Genomic DNA, 12,467 nt, shown 5'->3' with positions numbered 1-12,467 from the left:
AATCGATGTGCATCATTTTCCACTCTAGGCACGGTATAATGCGATGCCATCAGGGTTATACTACTTCTAAGGTTTCGGACAGGCAGGGCTTCTTTAGTAGGGAAGAATTTGAGGATCAAGTTCGGGTTCAATTTGCACAGTCTCTGGGACATCTTTACTTTTTGTCTTGAATTTCTACATTCATAGGCCCAAGTCAACAGCTGCTATGGCGACGAGGATGCGAGAGTGCGGCCAGGCTGCAACCTGCGAAGGCGTTCAGACACGGGAGGCTCGACTAAAGGAAACCCGTATAATCTTTCAGAATAAAGGCGAGAGTAAGGAAGATGAAACAATTCCGGATCCTACCAGCAGTGCGGACTGCGCTTCACAGGAAGCTCCAATACCTACCGTGGTCGATATGGCAGCATCCGCCGCAAACAGAAAACACTCACGGTCTCCAACACGAGCTAAAGGGTTTTCCCGTGTTGCCCCGACCAACAATCACGATTCCCCTGATCCGCTTCCGCTTTCCTCTGTGGGTGTAAGAGTATGGCGTGGCAGCTGGGAAAGCGGGACAGTGTACGATGACGAAGATTTGCTCCCCAACGAAACGGCAAAGCAGCCTGGGGCGTCACAAATTGGCAAAGAGGTGCCGTTGGAAAGGGGTACGCATCGCTCCACATATGAAAGATTAAAGAAACCGCCCCTTCACGAGTCTCTTGTTGGCTGTCACTCACCTCCCATGACATGCGCGGATGAAGGTCGCAGCCAACGCGAGCCTCATGAGGATGCCGGATTGGTCTCAGAGTCAGGGCCCGATGTCCAATTTCGTCCTTTCCAGGTGGGCTTTGAGCACAAGCTCTACAGGTGCGAAGCGGAGACCATGATGGACCTAGCTAAGGTCCAAGAGTCCCACGCTGTGCACGATGCCCCGCGAACTGAGGTCAACCGTGAGGGCTTGGTCGTTGAGGCAGCAGCGTTGCCCGGGACATCTGGGGTTTGGAGGAATTGCCTTGAGTGGAACATTGTGCCATGTCCGTACCGATGGGCCACATTGATCTGGCGGGGACTCAGAAGCTTCCTTGCTCGATGGTCGCGAGCGAGGTGAGTTCAACCGCCTGGCTTCAGGATTCATAAGGGATGACAGTATGAAAGCGCCAGCACCTCGCCTGTCTGACCCGCTGGTAGCGAAGTAGACGTCGCTGAAGACAAAATTGGAACAGATAGGTATCGTATTGGTGAAATCACATCTTCTGCAGCTTGTAGGTAAGGACAATCCTGTCTTCCCAGCCATCCGCCGCCATCTTCAGCATCGCCCTCCCGACCTGCTCGGTTTTGATACCAAACACAAACGGACTCGCCATCTTCATCAAGAGCGACGCCTCGGGCGCTAGCAGATGACTGGGTCGCGCGATGAACACTTCGAACTCTTGGTGCCCCTCCTCGTCGGCCAATTCACAGAGGCCCTTTTCGACAGCGCCCTTGATCTTGCGCGTGTCGTTGAGGAACCATAGCTTGCGCTCCTGGTCCCACTCGGCCAGCATGCCGCTGCAAAAGACGAAGCGAAATGGCTGTTTGAGGGGCAGGTCTGTGGGCAAATGCGCGACGAGATGGTTGCGCATCGCCTTTGCAGCTGCCAGGGTGTAGTCTACGCCTACTTTGCGCGCGAGGGCCGCATCATCGCCAAACTGGTCCACGCGCCCGCCAACAGCCCTGATTCTTTCGTTAGTCATCTGTCACGATTGTCGCGCGGGAGAAGGACGCACCAGAGACACGCTTCCGCGCCCTCGAGCTTCTCAAGAACCGACGCGGGCCATGTGGAGAAGTCTTCGTGGATAATGACCTCGACCTTCTTGTGGGAGGCCACCTCTTTGCTTGGTTGGCGTCGTGTGAGGATGAGGATTTTGGTCACGCGGGGATCGGCCAGGCAGACTTGCGTAATGCCTCGGCCGGCGGTGCCTGTGGCGCCAGCGATGATGACCTTCATGATGCTGGCGGGGAATGATAGCACGCAGTGCGTCCGCCACTACTCCGCAACCGTGACTGGTATACTGGGTATTTTCAAGCTGATAAGGTGTCGACGGAATGAATCATGAAGAAGGAAAGGGACTGGAAGATTGGAGACTGCGTGTTTTTCAGCCCCCAAATGGGGAGCCACGCGCCGAGACTGCAAACTGCGTGTTGGTTATGCACACTGGTCGTGCTCACTGCTAATATGGTGTGGAAATCGCCTCGCCTCGCGTGGCCGAGGCCAATGCACGTGTGAACGCTGGGCGGCCCCCCTGTCTAAGGGGGCTTCTTGACCCATGCTCCGCGGTGATTCTGTCATGCGAGTCGGGGATTGAATTGAGGGGCGGACTGATGGGAGATTCCGATTTTGCCTGCTGGAGATTAACGGAATTACAATTGTAGGATGAGATTAATCTTGCTAAGGTACATGCAGTCTGGGCTCAGGGTCCTGTCATCATCATGGATTCAATGTTTGTTAGCGTAGACCTCGCCTCTGGTACGTACGTACATATGCTACGTAGTATTCGTTCACGCCGCTGACTCAAAGAGAGGTGCCAATCAGCGCCAGCAGCTCCTCGCGTGGCACATCAATAGTTTCGGCCGTGCGTATTGATTGATTGATTTATTGACATGTCTTAGATCTAGCCCCACCCGGTAGGCTAGTCGGTGACAGGCATGACTAGCATAAGCGGATGAGCGAGCGGACTGGCGGGGTGGATCCAGGTCCAGGATATACGAAGTACGGCGGCGTGAAGAGCGCTCTGGCCGTAATGGAATGCCAAATCTCACTTCTCGATATGGACGGAGAATACTAACTTGGAGGTTCTGTGGCAGACTCGCCCACGAATATGACTAGACTTACCATACTTTGGGAGAGTATATTAGAGGTGGCTTGGAATTGATCATAGGCATCTGGAATGTCAGTCTCTGTACATGGTTGTCATCATCGCGCTTGACAAAAAGGTCTACACATTCTCAACCACGCGTGCTGGGATGTGATCTCATGTCTCACACTCTTGAGAGTATGTTTACAAAGGATCGTGTTGATTCAACTCCATTGGTGATACGGATGTCGCCATTGGCTCTGGTATAGGGTAGGCGCTAACCTTAATTAGGGAGTTGTTAAATGAGGTACGTTTGGCATCACGGTACATGTACCGAGAGTGTTTTATAATTAGCAAGGGGATTTTTAAAGATTCTGCACGATGGTACTTAGTGTACCGGAGAGTGAAGAGATCCACAGCCTCAAAGTTGCTATCTATAGACACTGTAAGGATCGAGTGTTATGCCTGTGACATGGACGCGAGAGTTCACAGACTCCAGGAACACGCATGGAACTGTCCCTACCCGATTCCGCACAACAAATTGGATATTTGAAACTGTTGGCTACATCTAACGTGGTCCGTTGCCGAGTCTAAATGGAAACCTCATGCCAACATCTACAAGAATATAGACAGTGAAGGACCTCGTCCCAAGCCCCATTGCAGCCCTTTACGCATTGCTGTTGATGAACGAGATGAACTTGGCAATGCGCGTGTAAACACCAGGGTAGCCAAGACGAGCGCAGCCCTGGCCCCAGGAGACAACACCGAGCAGGTCACCCGAGTTATCGACAATGGGACCGCCAGAATCGCCCTGGCAGGCATCCTTGCCGCCCTCGGGCAGCCCAGCGCAGAACATGGCGTCGGTAATGTCGCCACCGTACGACGCGTTGCATTCGCCGCGGTCGACGACGGGCACGGAGACCTTGAGCAGTCGCGAGCTGCTTGCACCGCCCTCGCGGGTGATGCCCCAGCCCGCAATGGTGGTGGAGGATCCGGCGGCGGGGTCGGAGCCGGAAGAGGGCAGGCTCGCGTAGCCGATGCCGCTGCCTGCCGCGATGGGTCGGGACAGCTTCCAGATAGCGATGTCGTTCTCGAGCGAATAGTCGTCGTACTGGGGGTGAACGGCGATCCTGGAGACACCAACCTCAGTGCCACCGGAAGACCAGGTCTACAAAGGATGTCAGCGTCACTAGCATTGGGCAAGTGTGCCACTCGGAGAAACTTACATTGGTACCGGCGGTAACAGACAGGATGCCGACATTGACGTTGACGGAGCAGCGAGCGGCAGTGAGGACAGTGTCGGCGTTGAGGAGAGCACCGCCGCAGGAGTGTCTCCCAGAGCGCTGAAGAGAGACGATGTAGGGGAACTCGCCTTGGGCCGCAGGCTCGCCGCCCACGATCTCCTGGAGAATCTGGGGCACGGGGACCGCCCAGACACCAGTGAAGGTGGACAGCGCAGCGGCAGCGAGAGCGAGCTTGGAAACCATTGTGCTGGAGGTCAGCAGGATGAGATTAGGAGAGATTTGAGCTCCTCAAATCTCTCCAATGGTCTGATGGATGGATAGTCGAGTAGAACAGATTGTTGATTAGCGACGTCCTCCTGTTCTTATATCCAAAAGTCATCGGCACTCAGCCAACATTGCCCGCATCAAGTCCCCCTCGTGATGACCTTGGTTTGACCCAGCAATGGAGTTACATGGACGCTGCCGCGCATGAAGCTTTGCTCTCAACTCCCTCGTGTGGACAAGACTAGGAATTTCAGCGGTGCAGCTTCCATCTTCGTCGCCGCAGCGCAATACATCACAAAAGTGCCCGTCCATCCGCGTCGTGGACCAGAAACTGTAACCATATGATAGGCATGCATATGTGAATTCGACAACCAATCTCGTCAAAATCGATGAAAACTTTGACTAGAGCTTTTGTTGAAGCTACAGAATGAGCTTCTCTTAGCCCACATCATACGGTGTTTAGTAGCGGCAGTTGTGAGTCAATGGCGCAATTGTACTTGTTAGTTGCAGCTGTCAATGGGTATTGATGAATCTCACGCTGGGCTCCCCAATTTCTCGAAGGGAGGCATCTGTTCCGGTTGTTGCGTTTCGTCTGCCGCAGCATCGACCATTGCTCAAGGGCCTGTCCTCTCAAGCACAAGCTTTGCAAACATTGTAGATCATTTCCAACCGTCGCATCTCCCATTCGAAGCTTTGTGACAAGCGGGGGTGCACGTGCAGCCGGGCGATCACAAGCTTTTCTTATGCAGGTCACATCGACTGCTGATCCCATCATCAACCTTCCCGATATCGCCAGGTGCCGAAGGCAACTAGGAGCTGCAATACGACAGTGACTGCGGTAAGCAAGCAGAGGATCTGTGCGTGGGGGCACTCTGCAGGATTTCTCGCGTGAGGTCCTTCGGGGCTCATGGGGAACCGTTATCGAGCTGGTCGGTCGATGTTTGCAATGGTGTTTGTCATGCAGCTGTCTGTCCCTTGATGGATTTCGCAAAAGTGCACCAGAACACACGACTAAACAAAGCCTCTCGCTGGGATCTGCAATGCACGCATGCTCTTCGTGGGCCGAATGCGGCAAGTAGAAGTCGATGGCCTTGGATGATGATTTGAAGCATAAGCGAGTTGCGATGATCGCGAGAGTCTGGGCGATGAACTCGTCAAATGGACAGCAGAAAGTGGGATATTCCAGAGAGTCCGTTGGGATTAGCTGCGCAGCAGGTAATGAGTATTCTTTTATTATAATTTCTCCTCCACTCACGAGCCTGCCGTACTCAGTTGAAGCCAACGTTAGTGACAATGCCCTGCTCGTCAGTGTGGACTGTCAGCCGGTCTGGATTGATGTCTCTCGTCGTCCTTGTGTTGGGGCCAACGACGCGATGCCCCTCTGGAAGATCCTTCTTGGAGAAGGCCTAGCCATTGTAAGTATATCTTCCCTACAGAAATTTCTTCTCCAGAAACTCACGGTGGCGCTCGACTCGGAGTCTGAGATCGTCTTTCCCATGAGCTTGTTCATCCACTCCTCCGTCAAATCCTTGGGATTGCTCTGCACTGGGTTGATGAGAGGCATCTTGGTATTGTATATCGCGTAATATCGGGTCTAGTAAGTGCAGCTGGTATCAAGTATGGTAGTTGGTAATAGTTGATCACATGTCAAAGTAAGGTGCGGAGTCACTCCTTATAGGGTTGTGAACTATCGGCAGTCGAATAGAGCGATGACGTAGCCTGTCAGTCAACGGCTCATGCAAGTCACACAGGCGACAGAATGCCAACATCCACACCATCTCTACATCACACACTCAAGAAGTCATCACTGTCTTTGTCTCACTTTACTTCTGAGGCTTTACTAATCTCCTTCATAGATTTGAAAACCACTTCACCCGCCCCATATATAGCCAGCTCAGAGCTCAAAAGCATACGCAGCCGTGTTGACCTGTGGCTCGAATCAGAATGTGACCAAGTTATCCTGAACGAGGTGCTCATGCACTCCCATATCCGTGGGCTTCGAAACAATCGTTTACACATCTGGGCCTTTGAAGCGCAGGGTCTTAACCTGGACGCTGTCACCCTGGACACCGAGAGCGTCGAGCCCGGTCAGCGTGAGATCATACCTGCCCGTGGCCGCATTTGGGCGGACGGAAGCTAGGACCTTGGGCTTGCCATCGTCACGGGTGGCATAGACCTCAGAGGTCATTGTCAGAGGGCGCGGTGACCACAAGCTCTCGGTGGTGCATGAGACGCTGCCGGAATGGTGCTTGAGCCTTTTGGGCTGTACATGGCCACGCTAGTTCTGTGGGCGTACAGCTCCAGCCTCCAGCTGCCCATCGCCAGAGAGGCATAGGACAATGGTGGCTCGAGCTTGAAGACCCCGCCACGCCGTGACTCGAGAGACAACTCCGACCGTGATCCTACCTTTCTACATCTAGATCGACCGCTGGATGACGAGCTGGTCTAGACCTTTGTCAAGAGAGGCTCCCAGATGGCGGGTCATCTCACTGGCGTGGGTAGCATTCGCTCTACAGGCGCGGCCAGCAAGTTCCTACGAATTGGCGCTCGCATGCTGCCGGATGGACATGGACTACAGCAGCGTCTAGAACTGGGCCGTGACCACGCACGAGCCCAAGAGAGCGCGGCGGGGGCCGGTCCAACTCCACAGCAACGCAACCGGATCGAATCTGGGGGATTGGGGATGTCCATGCTGAGCGATTCCAGCGATTGATCCGGCCGACGGATAATTGAACGGCGCGGCGAGGTCACAGGACGTTGCGTTGCTGTTTCAAGGTGGGTGTATTGGTTGTCTGGTTCTCCGATGGGGATGGAGTTCCCCTTTTCCCCGAACCTTGGCCCCCGTGGGGACGTAAGCCATCCACCATCACCTGTACCCCGGATCGTTTGAGGCTACTGACTATTCGGCTGAGCTGCACGTCTGGAATTGCCAAGACCTAGGGGTTGGCTGCTTTTATATAATGGCAAGGCGTGCCACCAGCCAGGCCACGAGGCCAGAAGACAGACAGACGACTCAAATCACACTGCAGCACCATGACTTTCGGCGATGCAGAGAAAGCGACCCGTGGAGCACGCGATGGCGATCGAGAATGCTCCCCAAGGCTCGGATGGGACCAAGGAGAGGAGCATGGCCCAGGAGGCGGCTGACAAGGAGGACGCCCTGGGCCTGATCGATGCACTGCGACGCTATCCCCAGGCGGCCATGCGCGCCATCCTCGTGTCGGGCGCCATTATCATGGAAGGCTACGAAATTGTCCTCATCAACTCCTTTTCCCGCAGGAGGCCTTTCGCCGTAAGTACGGTGTCTACTTAGCCGGCACCGACTCGTTACCGCTGTACCTTTACTTGAATTTTGACTACCCTGTACCCCTGTTCACCCAGACACGACCGCTCTAGCTGATATTGTAATGCCCCAGGAGATAGACAGCACAAGTTGATTATGGGCGTCTGCGTGCTCTTTCAAAATAGTAGTCCTCTCGGTCCATGCTTTCTTCACTTGGCAACTTCGAGACATTGCCTCTACGTGTAATTACTCGCATTTTCTTCATCACCGTGTCTCAAGTCCTGGGCGGAGAAGGACTTGCGCTAATTTCCGCCGCGTGCCATCTCATGCGTTCTTGCGTAGTTAATAATCCATGAGCCTCAGATCAAGCCACTGGTTTCCAAAATTAATTTGTGAACAGCGGCTTCCATGCAGTTTTTGGAGTTGTTCCGAATCGCATGCAAGACTCCGACATAACGGGAGGCTGTGGCTCCGCGACTCCGGCCACGAGCAAGAGAGTACAAATAAGAGATCTTTATCGCGGGAAGTGACATCATGGAAGTAAGAATTGGGGTTGATTTTTCCAACTGCCGCCCGCGCGTCAGATACTAGTGGGTAGGTTCAAGCCTCATTATGCAGCTTTCCACGTGCGCAGTGCACTCCCGCTATTTGGGGTGCAAGAGAGAACATTGACCCTGAGAGGCACAAGGCACTGTGTACTGGATGGTTCTGACAGGGCTGGATGTGCTTTTCAATTTGATGCCAACGAGGACCAGGTGCGCTGTCGTATCTGTTGCAGGACACTGCGTCGACGTCGACACGTACTACGTACAATGATGACTTCGGCTCGATTTCGAGTCAAGCGGGAGGCTGCGATAAAAGCGTATCAGGAGTTATTGATTGGTCAATTCATTGCCACGATATCTTTGACAGGTGCCGGCCCGATGGATGGCGCTGGCTACCGAACTTGGCATCAACGAAAGCCAAGCGATCTTCTGCTTCCCAGTTGTCCACCATTCAATCCTGCAGTAGCGTCTCTCTGGAGAGGAAGATTACAAATACCGAACGAGAATGATCAATGCTCAATTTAACGGCGATAAGGCTTCATGATAAACCCAACCTCGCAGAATTTCAAGGACGGGCGAGTATTCCGGCTCCGTGACTCCGACACAAGATCTTTGCGCAATTATGGAGTCGCATAGACATCTTGCGAAAACCTCGACTATTATGGGGACATGACGAGGACGATTCTCGAAGCGTATATATAGAGCAACATGGCTTTTGTCAAAGAAGACTTGTCATCAGCTTCCACAGCTTCCTAGACTTCATCTACTCGAACGCCTCTACTCCCTCCTGAGCAACAACCACCTCTCTCCTAGACGACCTCGAAACCCACAGCCATGCCATCTTTCACCGTGTTCAGAGGCTCCAAGGAGGGCACCCCCAAGCAGGACCAGACCACCAAACCCGACCAGCTCACCGGCACCCAAGTCTTCGTCAAGGTCACCGCCTCCGGTCTCTGCGGCACGGACCTGCACTACCTGGCAGCCGACGTGGTCCTCGGGCACGAGGGCGTCGGCGTCGTCCAGGACGTCGGCCCTGACGTCCAGAATTTGAAAAAGGGCGACCGCGTCGGCTGGGGCTACGTCCACGGTGCCTGCGGCGCCTGCGAGCAGTGCATCAAGGGCGAGGACGTCTTCTGCACCCAGAGGCGCCTGTACGGTTTCCACGACACGGAGCAGGGCAGCTTCTCGCACGGCGCCGTCTGGCCCGAGAGCCACCTGCACCCCATCCCAGACTCCATGACCGATGAGGTCGCCGCGCCGCTGCAGTGCGCGGGCGCCACCGTCTTCACACCCCTCCACGACGTCCGCGCCGACGAGACCGTGGGCGTCATTGGCGTCGGCGGCCTCGGCCACCTGGCCATTCAGTTCGCGGCCAAGATGGGCTGCCGCGTCGTCGTCCTGTCGGGCTCGGAGAGCAAGAAGGACGACGCGCACCGCCTGGGCGCCACCGAGTTCATCGCCATGAACAAGCGCGACGAGAACACCAAGCCCACCCCCATTGACCGCCTGCTCGTCACCACCTCGGCGCTCCCCGACTGGGACGTCATCATGCCCTGGATGGCGCCCAAGGGCACCATCTACCCCTTGACCGTGTCGCAGGACGCTCTCAAGATCCCGGCCATGCCCCTGCTGCTTAGTGGCGTCGCCGTTCAAGGCTCGCTTGTGGCTACGCGCACCGTGCACAGAGAGATGCTGCGCTTCGCCGGTCTGCACGGCATTGCGCCCTGGACCGAGACGTTCCCCATGACCGTCGAGGGAATCAAGCAGGCGACCGATGCGCTGAACGAGGGCAAGGTCCGCTTCAGGGCCGTGCTGCTGCCCCAGTAAGGGCGTGTCTTTTATTGCATAGTTTAGCGAGCGTGGTATAGACTGTTGGTGTTCAGTGGGATTAGACATAGACATGGAATAGACAAAAGAGATATAAACGTTCACATTGGCAATGCTCAGGAACCTGCACGACGAACATACATCATAGTGTACAGCGACCGAAAAATGCAGTCCGAAAATCATGTCATCATTGGGTATCCGATCACGACTCTTAAGCCACACGGCTGCCCTCCAGGTTGTTGGCCGCACTCTTGCTCTTGGGCTGGTCTTCCCCGCCAAGGTGGCCGGCCTCTCCTCCGAGGCGCGCAATCTCCTCCTCACTGTGCTTCTTGCTCTCGTCGCTGGTGTCTGCGCTGCCAGTCAGTATCACACCTCATCGAACAGACTCATGGTAAAGTGCATACTGGGGTTGGACAGGTTCGCCTTGTGGCCCCGGATGGCGTTGGAGACGTCTTCCTTGCCCTGTCCGAGCTCCTGCATGTCGTTGGACATGACGGAACGGGCGCCTGCAGATGAAGACATTGTAATGTGTTGACGGAGATGGATAGACGAATAAATTGCTGGTGATTTGTTGTTGTTCTGAAGGTGGTTGATGAGCGCGATCGTCTTGCTTCTCGTCCACTTCTTATACTGAACGGTCATCAGCCTTGCGTCATCCCTGAGCTGCTAAACCTGTATGATATCTGCCGCGCCAGAATGCTGCCGATCGAGATGCACAGGACCCTTGGCTCCCACGCCCAGGGTCCCCTATGATGCAATAAGCCCCGTAAAGTTGGCGGCTGTGGAGTAGGAAGTTGGATGCTCCAGAGCAGGGGTGTGTGTGGCTACAGCTCAAGCCTCAATCGCAGCGCAAATAGTATATGCGGGGAAAAGACGTGAGATACGCGATAGCCTGGTAGTGCTTGGGAGGTTGGTTCGCTGCTCACGTAAATATCGCCGGAAGCGCCTCGCCGCTGATGCGCTGTCCAATGGTCGTGATAAACATCCACGTCGCCTTGGACAGGCTGCTGTTCGGCGCGTCCTTGCTGACAATCTTCAAGCGACTCGACGCCAAGACATAGCCGTTGGCGGCAATCTGCACAACACGCACGCTGGGATGGAACAGGTTCAGCGCAAGGTGGTGATCCAGATACCGTGCAAGAGCATTAGTGAATGGCTGCTGCTCGGTCGCTTGACCCGACAAGAGCCATGCCCAACCATTGTCAGAGTCGTTGCCCGCCAGTCTGCGACGTTCGCGATGATCGGTCTCCCAGGAAGCACCTGTCTTCGCTCGTGGCTCTGCGATGGCCTTGCCCGCGCGCACGAAGCGACGCAGATCTTGTGGCTGCATTGTAATGTCGATGGACCGCAGACCTGACTTGTACGACTGCGGACCCTCGTCTTCCTCGTCGTCGTTGTCTGCTGCTCTCGACGGATCTGCCAAGGGCGCGTTGAAGGCAAGCGTTATGACAAAGTCCGAGCCTCGGGCCGCAATCCCAATCGCGTCGATCCATTCTTCCCAGACGGTCACCAGGGTTCGCGTCCCAAGCGCCAGCTTGCTCACGCGGCAGTCAAAGGTTGTAGACAGCCAGTCGCTGATAATGTTCCTCAGTGCGAGAGGCATTCGGAAGAGCATGAGTGGGAGGTGAAGGAAGATGTCGTCTCTGGACGCGCTCTGTTTTCCTCTCAATCTGCTGTTGCCGGGCTGCATCTGCCATGCCTGGGGTGTAGCCTTGTCCTGTTGTTGGATGGTTGGGAGCAGGAGTGCATGATAGCTTGTATTCTCGTACTGGACGCTGATCCACAAACCTCGCTTCTGCTCGTCCGACAGGGCAGCCCATGCACTGCCTACGTCCTCGCTGTCCTGGACGCCCGTGCCAAAGACATCTTCGGCGCGGAACAGACGCACTCGGACGGCCTTGAGCACGCCAACCTGAGCTCCTGCTGCCGTCGCGCTCGATTCGAGTCCAATGTGGACACCACGCACAACGTCGCCGACGAGGACGTCCCGCAAGCGTCGCGACAGTGCGCCGAGTCGTGCTTCTGTCAAGGGCTCGTCGCCGACATGGAGAGGTGACACGCGGTAGGTCGAGAAGCTGTGGTTGAAGAAGCTGGGGATCGGATCTTCGGTCTCGATGTCGGTGAAAACGGTCGAGGCGTTCGAATCGCGGGGCGTGCGACGTCGAGACATGACGGCAGTCGGGGAGCAAGCAGACCGGCTGGCTGCTGGTTCACAGGAGGCTAGAAGAGCCGATGCATTGGAGTGTGTGGCTTGTAGATGTGGTGGTGCTGGTGGCAGTGGTGCAGGCGCGTGGGCGACGCGTTTTTGGAGTTTCATCAATTTGGTGGTGCCACACTCCAACCATCCCACTTTGCCTCACCCTACCTGACACGGCTCTGGCATGGTGCTCGCAACTTTCATATCAACATTATTTAGGCATATCAAATTGCTTTCCATCATTACAATGGCAGCGTCCTTCAGTATGCGTACCGCGTGGGCGTCAATAGCGCC

The 12,467-nt window shown here is 55.3% G+C and overlaps 8 protein-coding genes across 8 annotated transcripts; 2 read left to right on the top strand and 6 right to left on the bottom strand.

Annotated features, from left to right (window-relative positions):
• Positions 1-1,223: 1,223 nt before the first annotated feature.
• On the bottom strand, positions 1,224-1,966 carry J7T54_007171 (uncharacterized protein; the record flags this gene model as incomplete). The annotated part of the gene is made up of 2 exons (XM_051510850.1): positions 1,224-1,692; positions 1,746-1,966. 2 exons carry the CDS (start codon positions 1,964-1,966, stop codon positions 1,224-1,226), a joined length of 690 nt encoding a protein of 229 aa, XP_051366384.1.
• A 1,514-nt stretch (positions 1,967-3,480) lies between these two features.
• Positions 3,481-4,300, bottom strand: J7T54_007170 (trypsin-like serine protease; the record flags this gene model as incomplete). Its single annotated transcript, XM_051510848.1, has 2 exons — positions 3,481-3,981; positions 4,040-4,300. 2 exons carry the CDS (start codon positions 4,298-4,300, stop codon positions 3,481-3,483), a joined length of 762 nt encoding a protein of 253 aa, XP_051366383.1.
• A 1,289-nt stretch (positions 4,301-5,589) lies between these two features.
• Positions 5,590-5,885, bottom strand: J7T54_007169 (uncharacterized protein; the record flags this gene model as incomplete). Its single annotated transcript, XM_051510847.1, has 2 exons — positions 5,590-5,727; positions 5,781-5,885. 2 exons carry the CDS (start codon positions 5,883-5,885, stop codon positions 5,590-5,592), a joined length of 243 nt encoding a protein of 80 aa, XP_051366382.1.
• A 330-nt stretch (positions 5,886-6,215) lies between these two features.
• On the bottom strand, positions 6,216-6,509 carry J7T54_007168 (putative glycoside hydrolase family 39 protein; the record flags this gene model as incomplete). Its single annotated transcript, XM_051510846.1, has 2 exons — positions 6,216-6,248; positions 6,339-6,509. 2 exons carry the CDS (start codon positions 6,507-6,509, stop codon positions 6,216-6,218), a joined length of 204 nt encoding a protein of 67 aa, XP_051366381.1.
• Positions 6,510-7,367: 858 nt separating this feature from the next.
• On the top strand, positions 7,368-7,758 carry J7T54_007167 (maltose permease MAL31; the record flags this gene model as incomplete). The annotated part of the gene is made up of 2 exons (XM_051510845.1): positions 7,368-7,613; positions 7,738-7,758. The coding sequence occupies 2 exons, from the start codon at positions 7,368-7,370 to the stop codon at positions 7,756-7,758; spliced, it is 267 nt and encodes an 88-aa protein (XP_051366380.1).
• Positions 7,759-8,983: 1,225 nt separating this feature from the next.
• Positions 8,984-9,976, top strand: J7T54_007166 (uncharacterized protein; the record flags this gene model as incomplete). The annotated part of the gene is made up of 1 exon (XM_051510844.1): positions 8,984-9,976. The coding sequence occupies one exon, from the start codon at positions 8,984-8,986 to the stop codon at positions 9,974-9,976; it is 993 nt and encodes a 330-aa protein (XP_051366379.1).
• Positions 9,977-10,187: 211 nt separating this feature from the next.
• On the bottom strand, positions 10,188-10,498 carry J7T54_007165 (uncharacterized protein; the record flags this gene model as incomplete). The annotated part of the gene is made up of 2 exons (XM_051510843.1): positions 10,188-10,324; positions 10,381-10,498. The coding sequence occupies 2 exons, from the start codon at positions 10,496-10,498 to the stop codon at positions 10,188-10,190; spliced, it is 255 nt and encodes an 84-aa protein (XP_051366378.1).
• Positions 10,499-10,898: 400 nt separating this feature from the next.
• On the bottom strand, positions 10,899-12,146 carry J7T54_007164 (uncharacterized protein; the record flags this gene model as incomplete). The annotated part of the gene is made up of 1 exon (XM_051510842.1): positions 10,899-12,146. One exon carries the CDS (start codon positions 12,144-12,146, stop codon positions 10,899-10,901), a length of 1,248 nt encoding a protein of 415 aa, XP_051366377.1.
• Between the last annotated feature and the right edge of the window lie 321 nt (positions 12,147-12,467).

Source organism: Emericellopsis cladophorae (assembly GCF_022114955.1).
Source record: "Emericellopsis cladophorae strain MUM 19.33 chromosome Unknown NODE_2_length_1295279_cov_118_880017, whole genome shotgun sequence".
In the NCBI taxonomy this organism is placed as follows: domain Eukaryota; kingdom Fungi; phylum Ascomycota; class Sordariomycetes; order Hypocreales; family Bionectriaceae; genus Emericellopsis; species Emericellopsis cladophorae.
This window is presented reverse-complemented; position numbering and strand designations above follow the sequence as displayed.